Below are 15,182 nucleotides of genomic sequence, written 5' to 3'. Positions count from 1 at the left end.
TCAGATCGCTAGCCAAGACGGCTTCAGGTGCGATAAATTCAAAACGAAAAGAATTTTACGGTTGGGGTCACCACATTATGGGGAATTGTATTAAAGGGGTCGCAGCACTATAAAGGTTGAGAACCACTGCTTTGTAGGGTTTTGAAATTCTCAGACACCATTTTTTAGATTGTTCGTGATATGTTTTAATAGTTTCTTTATACAGTGATTCTTAGTTTTGAACTTTATTTGCCACCCAGAATTGCTTTGACAACAAAGGTGACCAGGGAGGGAGGGTGGGAGGAGGGAGGAAGGAAGGAAGGAAGGAAGGAAGGAAGGAAGGAAGGAAGGAAGGAAGGAAGGAAGGAAGGAAGGAAGGAAGGCATGCAGGCTGGCAGGCAGATGGGAATAAGAGGGAGGGAGGGAGGGAGGAAGGGAGGGAGGAAGGAAGGAAGATGCGAATGAGAGGAAGAAACTGGGAATAAGAGTGAGGGAGGGAGGGAGGGAGGGAGGGAGGAAGGAAGGAAGGAAGGAAGGAAGGAAGGAAGGAAGGAAGGAAGGAAGGAAGGAAGGAAGGAAGGAAGGAAGGAAAGCATTCCTCTTGCAGTCTTCTCTAGAGGTGCACAGTCTTTGTTCTGCATTATGGGGTCTCTGGGTAAGCTGAGATCAGAAAGCTGAGTTCATTTTCTTAGAGCTGGGCTTGACGTCTGGGGGATTTATGGCTACCTCCAGGAAGTTCTCTTGGGAAAGAGATGGATGTGATCGGACCCTTCCTTCCTCCAGCCTGCTTCTCCAACCTCTTGTTCCAGCCTGCGTCCCGGAATTTCCTGGCAGTGTCTTCTCCTATTTTATTCTTATTGGGGTTGTTTTTAAATTGGTGCAACAACACATAATCCTTTGACTCTCCTAGCAAGAAGTCTGTATTAACACCTTGACTCTCTGAGCCTTTCAAGTGTCCTGCTTGTTGTCTGGATGTGCTGGGCTTTCTGCTTCTTTGCGGGTTCTAGCAAGGGGGGCACAGCTATCCATTCCCCCTGACCGAAGATCATTACACCCCTTCAATCTGGGGTGATCGTCCTCTTCCCCTGAGTGCAGAGCTTTGAGGGGAGACGCACATGGAGCAGTGAGGTGGGAAGGGGGCATCTAGCGAGATCAGCTGAATCCACCCTGGCGACCAATGGGGTGACAGATGAGCCAGATCACCCAGCATTGTTTGGGGAAATCATCTCGGCAGAGATAACAGCTGATTGCTCACCCAGAAGTGTCCTGTCCACTCACTCTGTGGCTTTTTCAAGGCTTGGATCAGCCTCAAGGACAAAATTACAACATCCATGTGAATGCTGCCCTGCTGGGCTCTGATAAAAGGCCACCTCTTGACCCTAAAAGATCACGTAAGATCGGCCTCTCTCCCATCTCTCTCGACTGGACGAATTACACTTGGATAAAAGATTATATTCACGGCCTCTTCGTGATCGGGCATAGCTGATGGAGTTTGTCCCCCCCAGTGAAAATTTTCCGAGTCCACATCATTGGCTCTGGTCAATGTGTTTGATGGATTTTGTGCTCTTCAGCACCCAGAGTTCCTTTGCAAACCCATCTATTCAACTGATTGCAGTCAATGTCCTTCCAGTTCTGTCCTTTGGATGACGGGACGATAATTGTGCAGCCTTGGTCTCCGTCTCCAAGGTGCTCCGAGGGGCCGGGCTGGCCCTGAGACCAGAACCTTGGTGAGAAAGAGAAGGGAAGAGGATTATTTTACACCCTAGGAAGACTGAAGACATGGAGAGACAGCCATCCCTAGTGGTGCGACTGTAAATGAGGGGCAGGCAGTGCCCATCCCTCAGAAACATCTCCCCTTTCTCATGTTGCTGAAACCCTCGTCTTTCATGACACGGTTCTCCCTCTCTCTTCCCCCTTTCCCATCTAAGGGTTCCGATATGTCCACATGGACACATGCCAAAAAGAGCACATGAGTGCCATCTTGATTTCTTTGACCCCTTTGCAGATGTCCCCAGAAACTGCCCTTGGACAGAATGTCCCTGCATAGCCTCTCTGGGAATGATGCTGGGTCCCTCTCCAATCCCATTTCTGGAGGCCTGGTGGCCTCACGCTGACCCCCCTCTCAGGTTTTCATTATCCTTGACTTGAAATACTTTGGGAGGAATGCAAAATGGGTAGGTTTCCCAAGTCCTTGAATTTTTCCACAACCTCCTGTTTGGCGAAGACAAGTTTGTTAGAGGAGAGGCAAGGCAAACTTTTCTAAAACTTTCTGTGTGACTTTCACATGGGATCTGAAAATGGAAGAACAGCAATCCTTGCAGGATCCAATCTGAATCAGTCACCAGGACTAAAGTTTTATTCGTCCAAGCTTTTGGGCTCATGCTGGAACCCATCTTCAGGGAACTTCTCTCGCCCCAGAACGTGTGCACTGAGCTGTTCTACATGTTGCACTGATATAGTTCCTGGTTGTGTGCAGCTTTTAGTTGTTAATTGGGGTATTGATGGCTGGCTATTAAATTGTTAATTGCTGTTTCCTTGTGTGCATTGTGCTCCTAAGTAACTGATAGGCTGGTGGTAAATCAGAACTCCTACTGACTGATAAGGGGCCCAGTTCCCAGACGTCAATCATTTCTCTGGCTACTTTTGTCCCTGCTCAACCAACAATAGTAATAGCTGTGAAATTGAATGCACGTCCTTGTTCATTGCAATGTGACCAACTCAGATTGGATCCTGCAACATTATCCTGGGACACGTGTATTTACTTTCATTCATGAAAACCATGAATGAAAACACACTTGTTTATGTGTCATAACCCCACCTGAGCAGTGCAGAGCAAGGCCGGGAAGCATGGACGTTGCCATGATCAAGGAAACCTGTGCGCTAAGCCTATGTGAGGCTCAGAAAGAGAACTGGTATGGAGATTCTCAGCCAGAGAAGTGGGCTCCACTTACCTTTGCTACCGGTTCGGAACTGGAGCGTGCATGCTTTACTCGCGCGTGGCACTTCTGCACATGCGCAGAAGGTTCTGCCCAAGCCCAGAGCATCCGTGATGACATCTGGGTGGGCGGGCGGAGCCTCCCACTGCCGCCACTGGGGCGAACCGGTAGAAACCCACCACTGCGCCAGGGCATGGTTGTCCCAAAGGTGCTTTTTCAAAACGTTTCTTAGATGAGAAGCGAAACGTTTTCAAAGAAAAGCAAGAAAGTCCAGTTGCTCTCTTGAAAAAGCACCTTTCGGACGCAGAAAGAGAAGTTTGCATCTTGCCCCATCATGGGGCAGGAAAGACCCGTGTTGTGTTGCCGGGACTTCTGAAGGGATGAGCAAAGCATGAGGGTTCCTGCAGCTCTGGTGACAGGTGACAACATCCCCTCCGGGCCCCGGCCTTGCCAGACTCACTGGGCTACTAATCTGGAGCCATCGGTCCATTCCCACCTTCCTCGTCCTCCATCGGTCAGGCCGATCCACGCCGGCTGAGTGAGCTGCGAAGTCACATAGTTCTGCAAGAGGAAAGGAAAAGATGGGATCAGGGAATCCAGGAGCAGCCCCTTAGCCTTTGCCCTCTTGGTCTGCAGTTCCAGGGACCTTTCAGGATCCCCTTGAGAAGCAGTCTTGATCTCAGTATAAAACGCATTTGTGGAACCAGCCGGTCCAAGGAAGCCCTCAGCCGTGGGAACGATGCATTGTCCAGGTCCTCCCGTTTAAGAAGCAGACTCGGGGGGTTCTTTAAGGCCTGAACAATTGGGGGAGGGGTGTCACCTGCTCTTCGGAGCTTAGGACGGAGGTCAGATGGGCCTCTCTGGACATGCAGAAATTCTCTGCCTCGTACCAGGTCTTTTTCCCCCGGGATACGTAGTAGAGGCCATTCCCAAAAGGACGCCACTCCGTCCCAGACTTTTGACTTTTCCTGAAGAGGGAGTCTGCGTAAAACAGGGGGGGGGGAAGGGTTAGAAAAATACAAAGCATTGAGTAACTGGGAAGAGGGGAGGCGAACAAAAGCCCCTCTCCCCCAGTACATCAGATGGTTTCCACCGTTGTAAGGACAAAGGGGACGATCCGGAGGGTGCAGTTCCCAGTTCTAAGGCACCGGAACAAGGAAAGGGTGGCAAACTGCCACCTATGTAGAGTCTCAGTTGAGGAGTTGCACTGGCGGCCTGGCTGAATACCACTTCTCTGGGCAAGATGTGCCACAGGGGGCTACTCAGGATCTAGCGCCATGGTGGCGCAGTGGTGAGAATGCAGCATTGCAGGCTCACTCCGCATTCCACTGTCAGCAGTTCGATTCTCACCGGCTCAAGGTTGACTCAGCCTTTCATCCTTCCCAGGTCGGTCAAATGACGACCCAGATTGTTGGGGGGAGAAGTTGCTGACTCTGTAAGCCGCTTAGAGAGGGCTGGAAAACACTGTGAAGCGGTATATAAGTCTAAGGGCTATTGCTATTTACGCCACCAGCTTTCAGATTCTTGGGAGAAAGCAGGTTACAGATAAAGAGAAAGTGACCCGTGTTGCAGGCAGCCCTCGACTTACGACCTCAATTGAGCCCAACATTTCTGTCACTCTGAGAAACATTTTGTTAAGTGAGTTTTGCCCCACTTTAACCTAACAATAGTTCTTGCCACTATTGTTAGGTTAAGCCCTGCAGCGGTTAAGTTAGTAACACGGCTGTTAAGTGACTCCGGATTCCCCATTGACTTTGCTTGTCAGAAGGTCACAAAAGGGGATCGTGTGACCCCGGGGCACCAACCGTCATAAATACGAGTCAGTTGACAAGCGTCCAAATTTTGATCACATGACCACAAAGAGGGATGCTGCAATGGTTGTGAGTGTGAAAAAGACTCATAAGTTGCTTTTTTTCAGTGCTGTTATAGCTTCGAACGGTCACTAAACAAGCTGTCGTAAGTCGAGGACTACCTGTACTTATCCCAAGGAAAGAAAGAAAAAGATGAACTGTCAGATGAGGCTGTCATAGAAACCATTTTTGTTCTTTTGACCACAATAAAAGTTAAGGAGAAGCCTTTGAATTAAGCTCCCTCCAGGAAAATGTTTGTTTTTTTTCCTGCAATTACAGGAATATAATAACGGAGAGCTCCTTGGCTCATGTGTTCCCTGCTTAATCCCAGGTTTACACCATATTTAAGTCTATTCAAGACCTTCCTCAACACCTTGTAACACCTTGTAAATCCTTGTAAATCCAGTTAGTCATTGCTGACCATCCACATTTGGAAATATTGCAACTTACGGTACTTTAGTTTCTGGCTCTCGAAGGTCTTTCCGGAGTCTTTTATGTGGTCTGGTAGCTTCACGGCTTCCTCTGCAACCTTCAGGGCTAAACGGCATTAGGGAAGTTTATTCGCTCTCCACACATCCTTCCCTGGGTGTCTCTATCCCATCTTTCTGGCCCCCTTAAAGTGTCATTTCCAAAGCAGTGAATGCTTTTGACGTAAATAATATGGAAAACATCCTGCCCAATTGTCACAAAGCACCCCTAGAAAGCTAAGAGATCTTTTTTAAAGAAAGAGAGAGAGAGAAAGAAAGAGAGACAGAGAGAGAGAAAGAAAGAGAGAGACAGAGAGGGAAGGAAGGAAGGAAGGAAGGAAGGAAGGAAGGAAGGAAGGAAGGAAGGAAGGAAGGAAGGAAGGTTGTTTTTAGAAAAAGTCTAACTAGCAACAGAGCAGAAGTGAAACCATTTTTCTTGGATGACAATTGTACACAATGTAGACACCCTGACATAAATGTCCTGGCACATTTACAGAGAAAACCTAGGATTTTTCTCGGGGCTGCCAGACTTTAGACAAGCAGGGCTTTTGCAGCTTAAATCCGTCTGCTCCAGAGCTGAGAAATCTGGCCCTTCATATCTATGGCCCCAAGGTTGACACATCCCAGGCCTTCTCCCTCCGTCCTTTGGAGTCAGCGGACACTCGGCACCGCACAGAAGCGGAGTGGGCATCCCACTCCCCACTCAGACTGGGAATTTGGAGAATTCCTGCCTCTCTCCCATTCGAGGCCTGAACTTGCTTAACCGTGGCCGTGTTCGGTTCGGTGCTGCCGTTGGGCGTGACCGGTTGAAGAGCAATGATGCTCCCATCAGTGACAACCCTTCCTTCAATTCCCTGGTGGAAGGTGCTTGCTGAGAACTGCCCTAAACCAGGGGGTCTTCAACGGGTTGTGCCATACGCCCCTCTGGAAACCCTTTCTCAAAAAAACAAATTTCAATGCATAACATCAAATACAGGAGAAGAAGTCAATTATGCTGAAATGTAGCTACTGGAAGAGCCAGAGGTCGCCTGGCTATTCAAGCTGCAAAAAATCTTTGAAATGCAAACTGGGTTGACTTTTATCCATTGCAAGAATTGGTTTTGTGTCAAGGGAAGGGAACAAGATGGCCCTGCAGATATTTGGGGGGTGGGCAACACAGAAGGAAATGCCCTTTCAGCTTCTTACACAGCACATCCTCAGGAACCTGTGGCGTTTTGGGGCTACTAATGTTGAGAACACCGAAGGAAAAGGCGTTCTTAGCTCAGAAAGAGGGAGGATAGATAGCTGCATAGATGAGCTAAGAGAGAGAGAGAGATGATAGATAGATAGATAGATAGATAGATAGATAGATAGATAGATAGATAGATAGATAGATAGATAGATAGATGATACATAGATGAGAGAGAGAGAGAGAGAGAGAATGGATGGATGGATGGATGGATGGATGGATGGATGGATGGATGGACGGATGGACGGACAGACAGACAGACAGACAGACAGACAGACAGACAGACACACAGACAGATAAATGGATGATAGACAGCAGTGGGTTTCACATTTTGTTACCACTGGTTTGCCCTGTGCACACTTTCCACACATGCGCCCGGCCTCAAAACCTTGCCTAAATAGGATGGCATAGAGGCAGGTGGGCAGGCCCACCCGCGATCTCTGCTATCAGTTCACCCGAACCGGTCTCAACCGGCTGCATACCACCACTGATGATAGATAGAATAAGCAAGAGCTAGAAAGATAGATTGGGAGATAGATATAAATTAGAGAGAGAGAGAGAGAGGGAGAGGGAGAGGGAGAGGGAGAGGGAGAGATGGAGAGTCTGCCACAGCCTCCTCTGGTGGAGGGAAGGGGGCGCTGATCCTCAACAATCGAAAATAATCCACTTACGGTTTTCGTGTTTGAGGTCTGGACTTCTGAGGCCAACTGCCATGGTTATCCCCAGCTTCTTCATCGACTCCTCAAGCGGATGGGGGGGTTTGTTGACCAAGGCCGCATCTGAGGGGGTTGGGAAAGCAGAGATGGTGGGGTTTCCGGCTGCCCCCCATTCAACCTCTCAACTAGTAACCCTAAATAAACATCGACATGACAGCCCCATCCAGGGGAGACCTGAAACACCTCCCCACTGCCCCTCAGCCCCACCCCTGGGAACAGCTGGGGGAGTTTTAGAGGGAAAGTTGTGCAGAAAGCCAAGTTCTGGATTTTGGTGAGAGCTTTGGAGGGGAAAAGTGAAGAGTTTGGGAGAGAAAGAGGGGAGCAGCCCATGACCCTCCAAGACCTGCGCTATTCGAGCTCCGGGACATCAGTCACCAAGGAAAACACAAATCTGCAGTCCCATAGCTCGGGGGGAGGGGGGATGGAAGGCCTTAGAGGCCCCTAAAAGCCTCTAAGGACGTTGAAATGTTGAACGGGATACAATGGGAACGTTATTCAAAGCAGGGGTCTCCAACCTTGGCAACTTTGGCAACTTTAAGACTTGTGGACTTCAACTCCCAGAGTTCTTCAGCCAGTTGAGGGACTCTGGGAGTTGAAGTCCACAAGTCTTAAAGTTGCCAAGGTTGGAGACGCCTGATTCAGAGCAAGCCTGGAGAACAATCCTGTAGCTCAACGTTATGTGGTCAGCGCAATGACCAAAAAAAAAACAACACACAACCACCCGTTATTTTTTTTTCGTTTTGGCTGACATTCCATTTCTGTTGCACCAGAGAAAGATTTGACTCGTGCCCAACGACGCCTTCCCTTCAGCGGCTTCTCGTGGATCTTGTCTCTGAGATGTGGAACTCCCTGTGGGGCTTTCCTGGAAGGCCAGCAAAATCTATGGGAATCTGTGGACGGATCTGACTACTAGGGGGATCCGAAATCAAGCCTACTACAAGATCGGAGCTTAAATTGGATCCCCTTTGCACGTTCGGCGGGTGAAGAGTTGAAATTTGTTCCCTTTTCCGCTCTGTGTTGGGGGGGGGATGGGAATTGGGCACAGGTGAATCTCGTCCAGTGACCGAACATGGAAGGATGGCGGCGTCTCAGTGGTCAGTCACAGGTCAATGCTCATCTTCCACATCTCTGGAGACCCTGGGTCACGTGGGGCTGAGAAAAACCACCCCATGTTGAACAAAGGGAGGGGGCAGCTCCCCACCCATCCCCCCCCATTTTCTGGCCACGCATCCCATGAACCCTACACGAGACTGGTAGGGAAGGAGATTCCCACCTTCCCCCAGCCTGTGGCCAACGAAAGGTGGAAGGACACGGCAGGCGGGTGAAGCAGGACTTACACAGGTAGCTCACTATCATCAGGACCACGAGGCAGATGGTGGCCGAGGTGGCGAGAAGAATCCACAGGACAGTGGAGGAAACCTGGCTGAAGGGATTCATCTGGCTTTTCTTCTCGCCTCCAGGAGCTATGATCGAAACTTGGCTTTTGGCCGGCCTGGGTCCCATGGCTTCAGGGCAGGAAGCAGAGAGGAGAGAAAGGCCGTGAAGAGACCCACCTGCCACCATCACCCGGAACTAAAGCCGCACTCCGTCTGAGGAATATTTCACCCAGGTGTCAGTCGGACGGCCGTGTACATTTGTTTAATTAAAAAACAGAGTGGATGAATTCAGGCTCCTCCTGCATTTGATCCTCTGAAGACAGGAGGACTTCGCTGGGGAGGGGGAAAGGGTTGGGGGGGGGACGTTGGTGCAGCAACACCTCCAAAACAATGCAAATACAACCCTTTGCAAGCAGGAAATCTTCAGGGTTTTGCTAAAACTCTTTGGGAACGTTTAGAAAATACCTCTGAAAAGAGAGCTCCCTCAGCACCAGAGGGATCAACATCAGAGATGAGTCTGGGTTGAATGGCAAGGTAGTAGGGAGAGGGGCCATGGAGATCATCTAGTCCAGGGGACTCCAACCTTGGAGACTTTAAGACTTGTGGACTTCAACTCCCAGAGCTTTGCTGGCTGAGGAGCTCTGGGAGTTAAAGTCCACAGGTCTTAAAGTCGCCAAGGTTGGAGACCCCTGATCTAGTCCAACCCTCTGCCCAGTCCAGGAGTCGGCTCCTCCATTTCCCTGACAGCTGGCCGTCCACAACCTACCTTTTTTTGGGGACTCCCTTTAGGAGACTCTGGATCCCACTCAAGGTGTCCCCTTGCTCATCCTTTGTGCCCGTTTTCAACTCCTACAAAATTCCTCCTCAGCGTTTCCTCCTTGCCTTCTGTTGCCACTTTAAGTGCCTCTCTCCTCCTCCTCCTCCTCCAAGGCTCAAACCGCCTGCTAGTCGGCTGCTGGGGCCCCTCGCCAGATTCACAGCCGCCAGCAGACCTGCCGATGGAAGGGAAAGTGGCATTGTGACATCATGGGGGCCGTGCCCTGAGAAATGGAGACCACCGCTTGGCTCATGGCTCCTCTGGCGTGGGCGAAGGCATCCCGTGTCAGGCGCAAGTAACCCGATCCACAGGCGACAGGATCCAGTCGACCGCTTTATTGTGTCCCACCTATATAGTACAGGAATCACCCCAGAGAATCTGCCTTCCGTTGGGAACAAACAAGACTAGTTTCCATGGAACCTCGGGATGGTCAGGCTGAAGTCTCTTGTGACTGCGCAAGGACTCTAGGCTGGCTCCCCACTTGATCCCTCCCTCTTTGCCTGGATGGGCGTTTCCCAACAGAAGGTCAACATCAGAGTCTGTCTGAGTCTGACGCGAGTCTGTCACCTGCACCTCTATAAAGGTCTGGTTTGGTTCTGCAGCCCAACAAGAAAGACACAGACTTCAGAGGATCATTAGAACCGCAGAAAAAACAGTGGCTACCAACCTGCCTTCCATTGAGGACCTGTATACTGCATCAGTCAAAATGAGGGCTGGGAAAATATTTACAGACCCCTCACATCCTGGACATAAACTGTTTCAACTCCAAAAGGACGCTATAGAGCACTGCACACCAGAACAACTAGACACAAGAACAGTTTTTTCCCGAAGGCCATCACTCTGCTAAACAAATAATTCCCTCAAGACTGTCAAACTATTTACTGAATCTGCACTACTATTAATCTTCTCAACATTCCCACCACCCATCTCTTTCCACTTATGACTGTATGACTGCTTGTATCCTTACGATTTATATTGATATTGATATTGTTCCCTGATTGCTTATTTGTACCCTATGACTATCATTAAGTGTTGTACCTTATGATTCTTGATGAACGTATCTTGTCTTTTTATGTACACTGAGAGCTTATGCACCAACGACAAATTCTTTGTGTGTCCAATCACACTTGGCCAATAAAGAATTCTGTTCCATTCTAACTGAGCCCCTCTTTGGTGTGGTCCCCATTGCCCCAAGAAGCAGTTGGAGCTAGTTAGCTCTGGCAGGGAGGGGTGTCTTTTTTTCAATGAAGGCCAGGGTCACTTCTCCAAATCTGGTGCTGTGTGGAGATATGCATTTTACAGCATTCTATAACATGCAGGTTGGGAAAGTGAGCTGAGCCCCCTCCCCAGGAGGCATCTCTGCAAAATAGATCCAGAGTCCATCAATAGACACATCGACCTACAACCAGCCTACAATCCCCTCAGAATTCAAATCAACTGCATGGCCAACCAGTGACGGCACCAACCCTCAACCAAGACACACAATCTCCCCACTCCCCCAACCAGCACTTCCCCTCCCAATGACCTCTCCATCACAAGACCCATCAGAAGACTCTCACCTGACCTGACCCACATCTGACCCATCACAAGACTCTCACCTGACGTGACCTCATGAGGTGCTACTGACCACATGTAGCCCTTATGAGCAGAAGAGCACCAACACTCACGTCCCCTAAATTTTGCTGAAGACGTTACGTAGCCTGGTAACAAAATGCTCAGAAACCAACCCAGAAGCTGAGAGAATGAACCTTCACCCTCATACAGCACCTGACCCATAAAAGATGTTCTTGTCTTATCAGATTCACCAAATAAGCCATTTGCATTGAACAGTTGGGACTAATGGTTCATACAAATACAGACACTGCTGATGCTCTTAAGAAGTGGACCCAATGGGGGAGCTTCTCTACTGGAGGTAGTTAATTAAAATTAAATAATAATAATATCAGAGTTGGAAGGGACCTTGGAGGCCTTCTAGTCCAACTCCCTGCCCAGGCGGAAACCCTACACCATTTCAGACAAATGGCTATCCAACATTTTCTTAAAAACTTCCAGTGTTGGAGCATTTACAACTTCTGCAGGCAAGTTGTTCCACTGATTAATTGTTCTAACTGTCAGGAAATTCCTCCTTAGTTCTAAGTTGCTTCTCTCCTTGATTAGTTTCCACCCATTGCTTCTTATCCTGCCCTCAGGTGCTTTAGAGAATAGCTTGACTCCTTCTTTGGGGCAGCCCCTGAGATATTGGAATATTGCTATCATGTCTCCCCTAGTCCTTCTTTTCATTAAACTAGACATACCGAGTTCCTGCAACCGTTCTTCATATGTTTTAGCCTCCAGTCCCCTAATCATCTTTGCTGCTCTTCTCTGCACTCTTTCTAGAGTCTCAACATCTTTTTTACATCGTGGCGACCAAAACTGGATGCAGGATTCCAAGTGTGGCCTTTCCAAGGCATTATGCCACCTCCCTTCACCCACCTCCACCCCCACCCCACCCATGTGTCCAGCTCCTTTCTTTCCCATCTTGTCTCCTTAGTTTTGTTTAATGGTTTTATTTGCTGTGTTTTTATAATGGATGATTTCAAGTTTTTTGGGTGGTTTTATATTGTAAGCTGCTGAGAGTCGTTGGATATGACACGGGTGGCAAATAAAAGGGAGGGAGGGAGTTATACAAAAGAATGGGGCCGGTTGTGGCGTTGGGTTAGGCCAGGGGTCCCAGGGCCACAGCCCAATAGTGGGCCATATCCTGTCCAGAACGAGGCCACAGAAGCAGCCGGCTGACTTGGTGTTCCCTCCATTGCCACCAAACAGGATCCCTTGCAGGCCTTCAGAAAGGCTCCATTCCATGCTTGGTATGGCTCTTCCAGAAGGCCTCCAGGTGTGTTCCATCTGATGTGCCATCCGCTTATTGTCCTCAGCTCTCCTGGGAACCCAGGGATTGGCCGACTCAATGAAAGGAAAGAGACTTCTCAGGAGCTTGACTGTCTACTGTGTCATCTACCTTCTTCTCTAGAGCACTGAGAACTTAATTGGCATTGATGAGTAGGTTTACCACCTTGGGTATCCTGGAACCTAGAAGGAAGGGAAGCCAGCTGGTGGCATGTCCTCCACCCCTTGTGCCAGCCAGTGGCTCACCTTCTGCCTAGGCCACCTCCCATTCTCTCCCCCATTCTCTCCTACCTGCCTTTTCCTCACCTACCATTAGGTTCCAATAGAACCAGCCGTCCAGAGCCTGAACATCAATTCCAAAGACCATGGTGGGGCAACTTTGGGTCCCCTCCCCATTTTTTTGCTGAAAAGATCACATCAAAGGATTGTGTGGACACTGGCATGCTTCGCAGAATGGAAAATGATCCAGTATCTACTGGGATGTCACAATCATGGTCTCTTGAAGGACCGTCTGCAGATGATTGGAGAGGATAAGGTCCAAGTGATGCCTAGAACAAGGTACACAGGTGCCTAGAAGCTGCTGAGATGCCTACAACAATGCACAACAAGGTGCATCTGCGTCCTTTTATATGATGGCTTGGACAGAATAGTTTGAGCTGGCATCTAGATGATGCTCAGCATTAAATGAATACATTGATTAGATCCACCTCTGACCCATAAGTTAGTCAGTCTAGCTGGAGGAACCCGGCACACAGCCAGTAGGTGCTATGAATTGGGACCAGTTTGGGTCACTTTGGGCAGCGTGTCTTGAAAACATGAGCAGTGTTCAGGAGGCGGTTGAACAAGGTCTGGCCTTGGTTTGCAGAGCTTATACATGACATCAGCCTCATGACTTTTCCTTTCTTCCAGGACACGAGGACAAGAAGAGTGTTTTCATTATTTTACTGTTTCAGATGGAGAAAAACAAAACTGTTTTCACATCTAGGGTGGCTTCAAGTATTAGGGTCGGCTTAAATATTCTACATCTTCCATCAATATGATCTCCTTACAAGCCCACTGTTTAAGTGCATGGCAATTGTCATCTTTCCAGCTAAATACACCAGCGGAAGGGTTTATGAAAGCACAATTTCGCTCCACTTCTCCATACTTCTTCAGGACAGTAGGACTGCCAACATCCCAGAACCTGATGGGTGCAGAAGAAGGAAAGGTTACTATAAGACTATCCTCACCCAAATGAGACGTCAAAGTCTAATGGACAGGTAGCGGGATGACCCGGGACAAGGCACGAAGGTCACACAGCCAGCTGAGAGTTCAAACTCCCTGTCGTGTCCCACTCCTCCGCTGACGGCTGGGTCAGGGAAATCCGAATCAGGCTTGCCTCTGCAGCTCTGCCCAAAGTCCTAGCAAAGTCCTCAGAGCAGGCAGGAGACCAGTAAGTGACTTCAGCAAGATAAGTTTGACTTTTGCCTGACTCAGAGACTGCCAGAAAGTAGATCCTTTATATAGGCCATGGGGTGTGGCTCCATGACTCAGCACTCATTAAGGCCTGCCCCTCCCTTCCTTCTGTTGCCTCCGCCTATCCAATCTTCTGATGCGAGGATTACTCCAATCAGCTGTTGTTGGGAGTAAACCCTCCTCAGGCTCACCTGCTGTGGAGGAGGGGGAGGGGTCTAGCTGCTCCACTTGCCTGGGCATGGAGTCAGGGCTGGGGGAGGGAGATGCTCCTTCTTCTGCAGTTTGTGTGGGCATGGAGCCAGGACTTGGGCCGGGAGGCATACATTCCTCAGTGTTTGGGAGCAGGTAAGAAGGCCCCGGCTGCTCTGAGGGCGGGCAAGACACAACACTCCCCTTTAATGCTCCAAATTTCCTCCCAGATACTCCCACATTCTTGGCAAGTCCCAGAGCAAAGTGAACACACACACACGCACACGGCTGCGCCCAGTCCAGCGAAGCAAAGGAACAGGGAAATGAGTCCACAAAACAAGGAACAAACAATGAGTCCATTTGCAGCCCTGCAAATTCCAAACGTCACACCAAACTCTACCAATTCAGCGCTCGTTCCCAACAAATGCCCCTCCCCAAAGCGTCTCCTTAAGTCTCAGTCCCCAGGTGTGAAGAGGAGTGGGGCGCTCTCCTCCCGAGTCGTCGGGTCGGCCTTCGCTGTTCCTGCCTTCTCTCCGTGCTCCGGGATCAGGAGTGCATGGTCTTTGCTCATCGCCTGAGCATTGTCACTCCTCGGGCCCACTGCTTGTCCTCATTCTGCCCCCCGTTCCTCCCTGCTAACAAGCCGTCCCAATCCTGAGGAGCCCTGGGCTGCCTCGGCCTCCACATATTCCTTCAAAGCCAACGTAGCTGCCCCCTCAATCTCCCTCGGTTCCAGCACCGGCTCATCCTGCTCCGCAGATTCAGGCTCCGACGAGGGCATGACAGGTAGAACAGGGGACATCAAAACAGGGCCGTGGCCTGTTTGGAACTGGACCGCACAAGTGGTGGGCGAGTGCAAATGTGCAGCTCCATTTGTATGAGCTGGGAGCACTCACCTGCCCATGTGAAGCTTCGTTCATGTGGGAACACACGCGGCTCATACTAAATGGAGGTTAATGCGCCCATGCAAGGGCCCACACCTCACACAAATGGAGTTGAGCATCCAAATGCGCGCCTGCCAGTCCCACAGAACCTTTTTCTCTCCTCTCCCACTGATCTGCAAAGCTGGAAAGATTGGCGAGCAAGGGGATAGCAGGAGCCGGGGAAGGATGTGATCGTAAAGGGGCCGCGGTGTGGCTCAGGCTGTAAGAAGCCTGTGTTTTAACACAGCTGCCTGCAATTACTGCAGGTTCAAGCCCCACCAGGTCCAAGGTTGACTCAGCCTTCCATCCTTTATAAGGTAGGTAAAATGAGGACCCAGATTGTTGGGGGGGCAATAAGTTGAC

At 49.7% G+C, this 15,182-nt stretch overlaps 1 protein-coding gene across 11 annotated transcripts in view; it reads right to left on the bottom strand.

Annotated features, from left to right (window-relative positions):
* Positions 1-386: 386 nt before the first annotated feature.
* LOC131203485 (C-type lectin domain family 4 member F-like) overlaps positions 387-15,182 on the bottom strand; it is a 33,429-nt gene continuing 18,633 nt past the window's right edge. For 3 of the 11 annotated variants that reach the window (XM_058193783.1, XM_058193787.1, XM_058193786.1), the window contains one exon: positions 13,180-13,435. In XM_058193783.1, coding sequence (XP_058049766.1) covers positions 13,252-13,435 — 184 coding nt within the window. In that variant the 3' untranslated portion in view covers positions 13,180-13,251. The other 8 variants (XM_058193790.1, XM_058193789.1, XR_009156404.1 and 5 more) reach the window with 8 other exon arrangements.

Source organism: Ahaetulla prasina, chromosome 8 (genome assembly GCF_028640845.1).
Source record: "Ahaetulla prasina isolate Xishuangbanna chromosome 8, ASM2864084v1, whole genome shotgun sequence".
Taxonomy (NCBI): Eukaryota; Metazoa; Chordata; class Lepidosauria; order Squamata; family Colubridae; genus Ahaetulla; species Ahaetulla prasina.
Note: the sequence above shows the minus strand (reverse complement) of the source record. Positions and strands in the feature narration are given on the sequence as shown.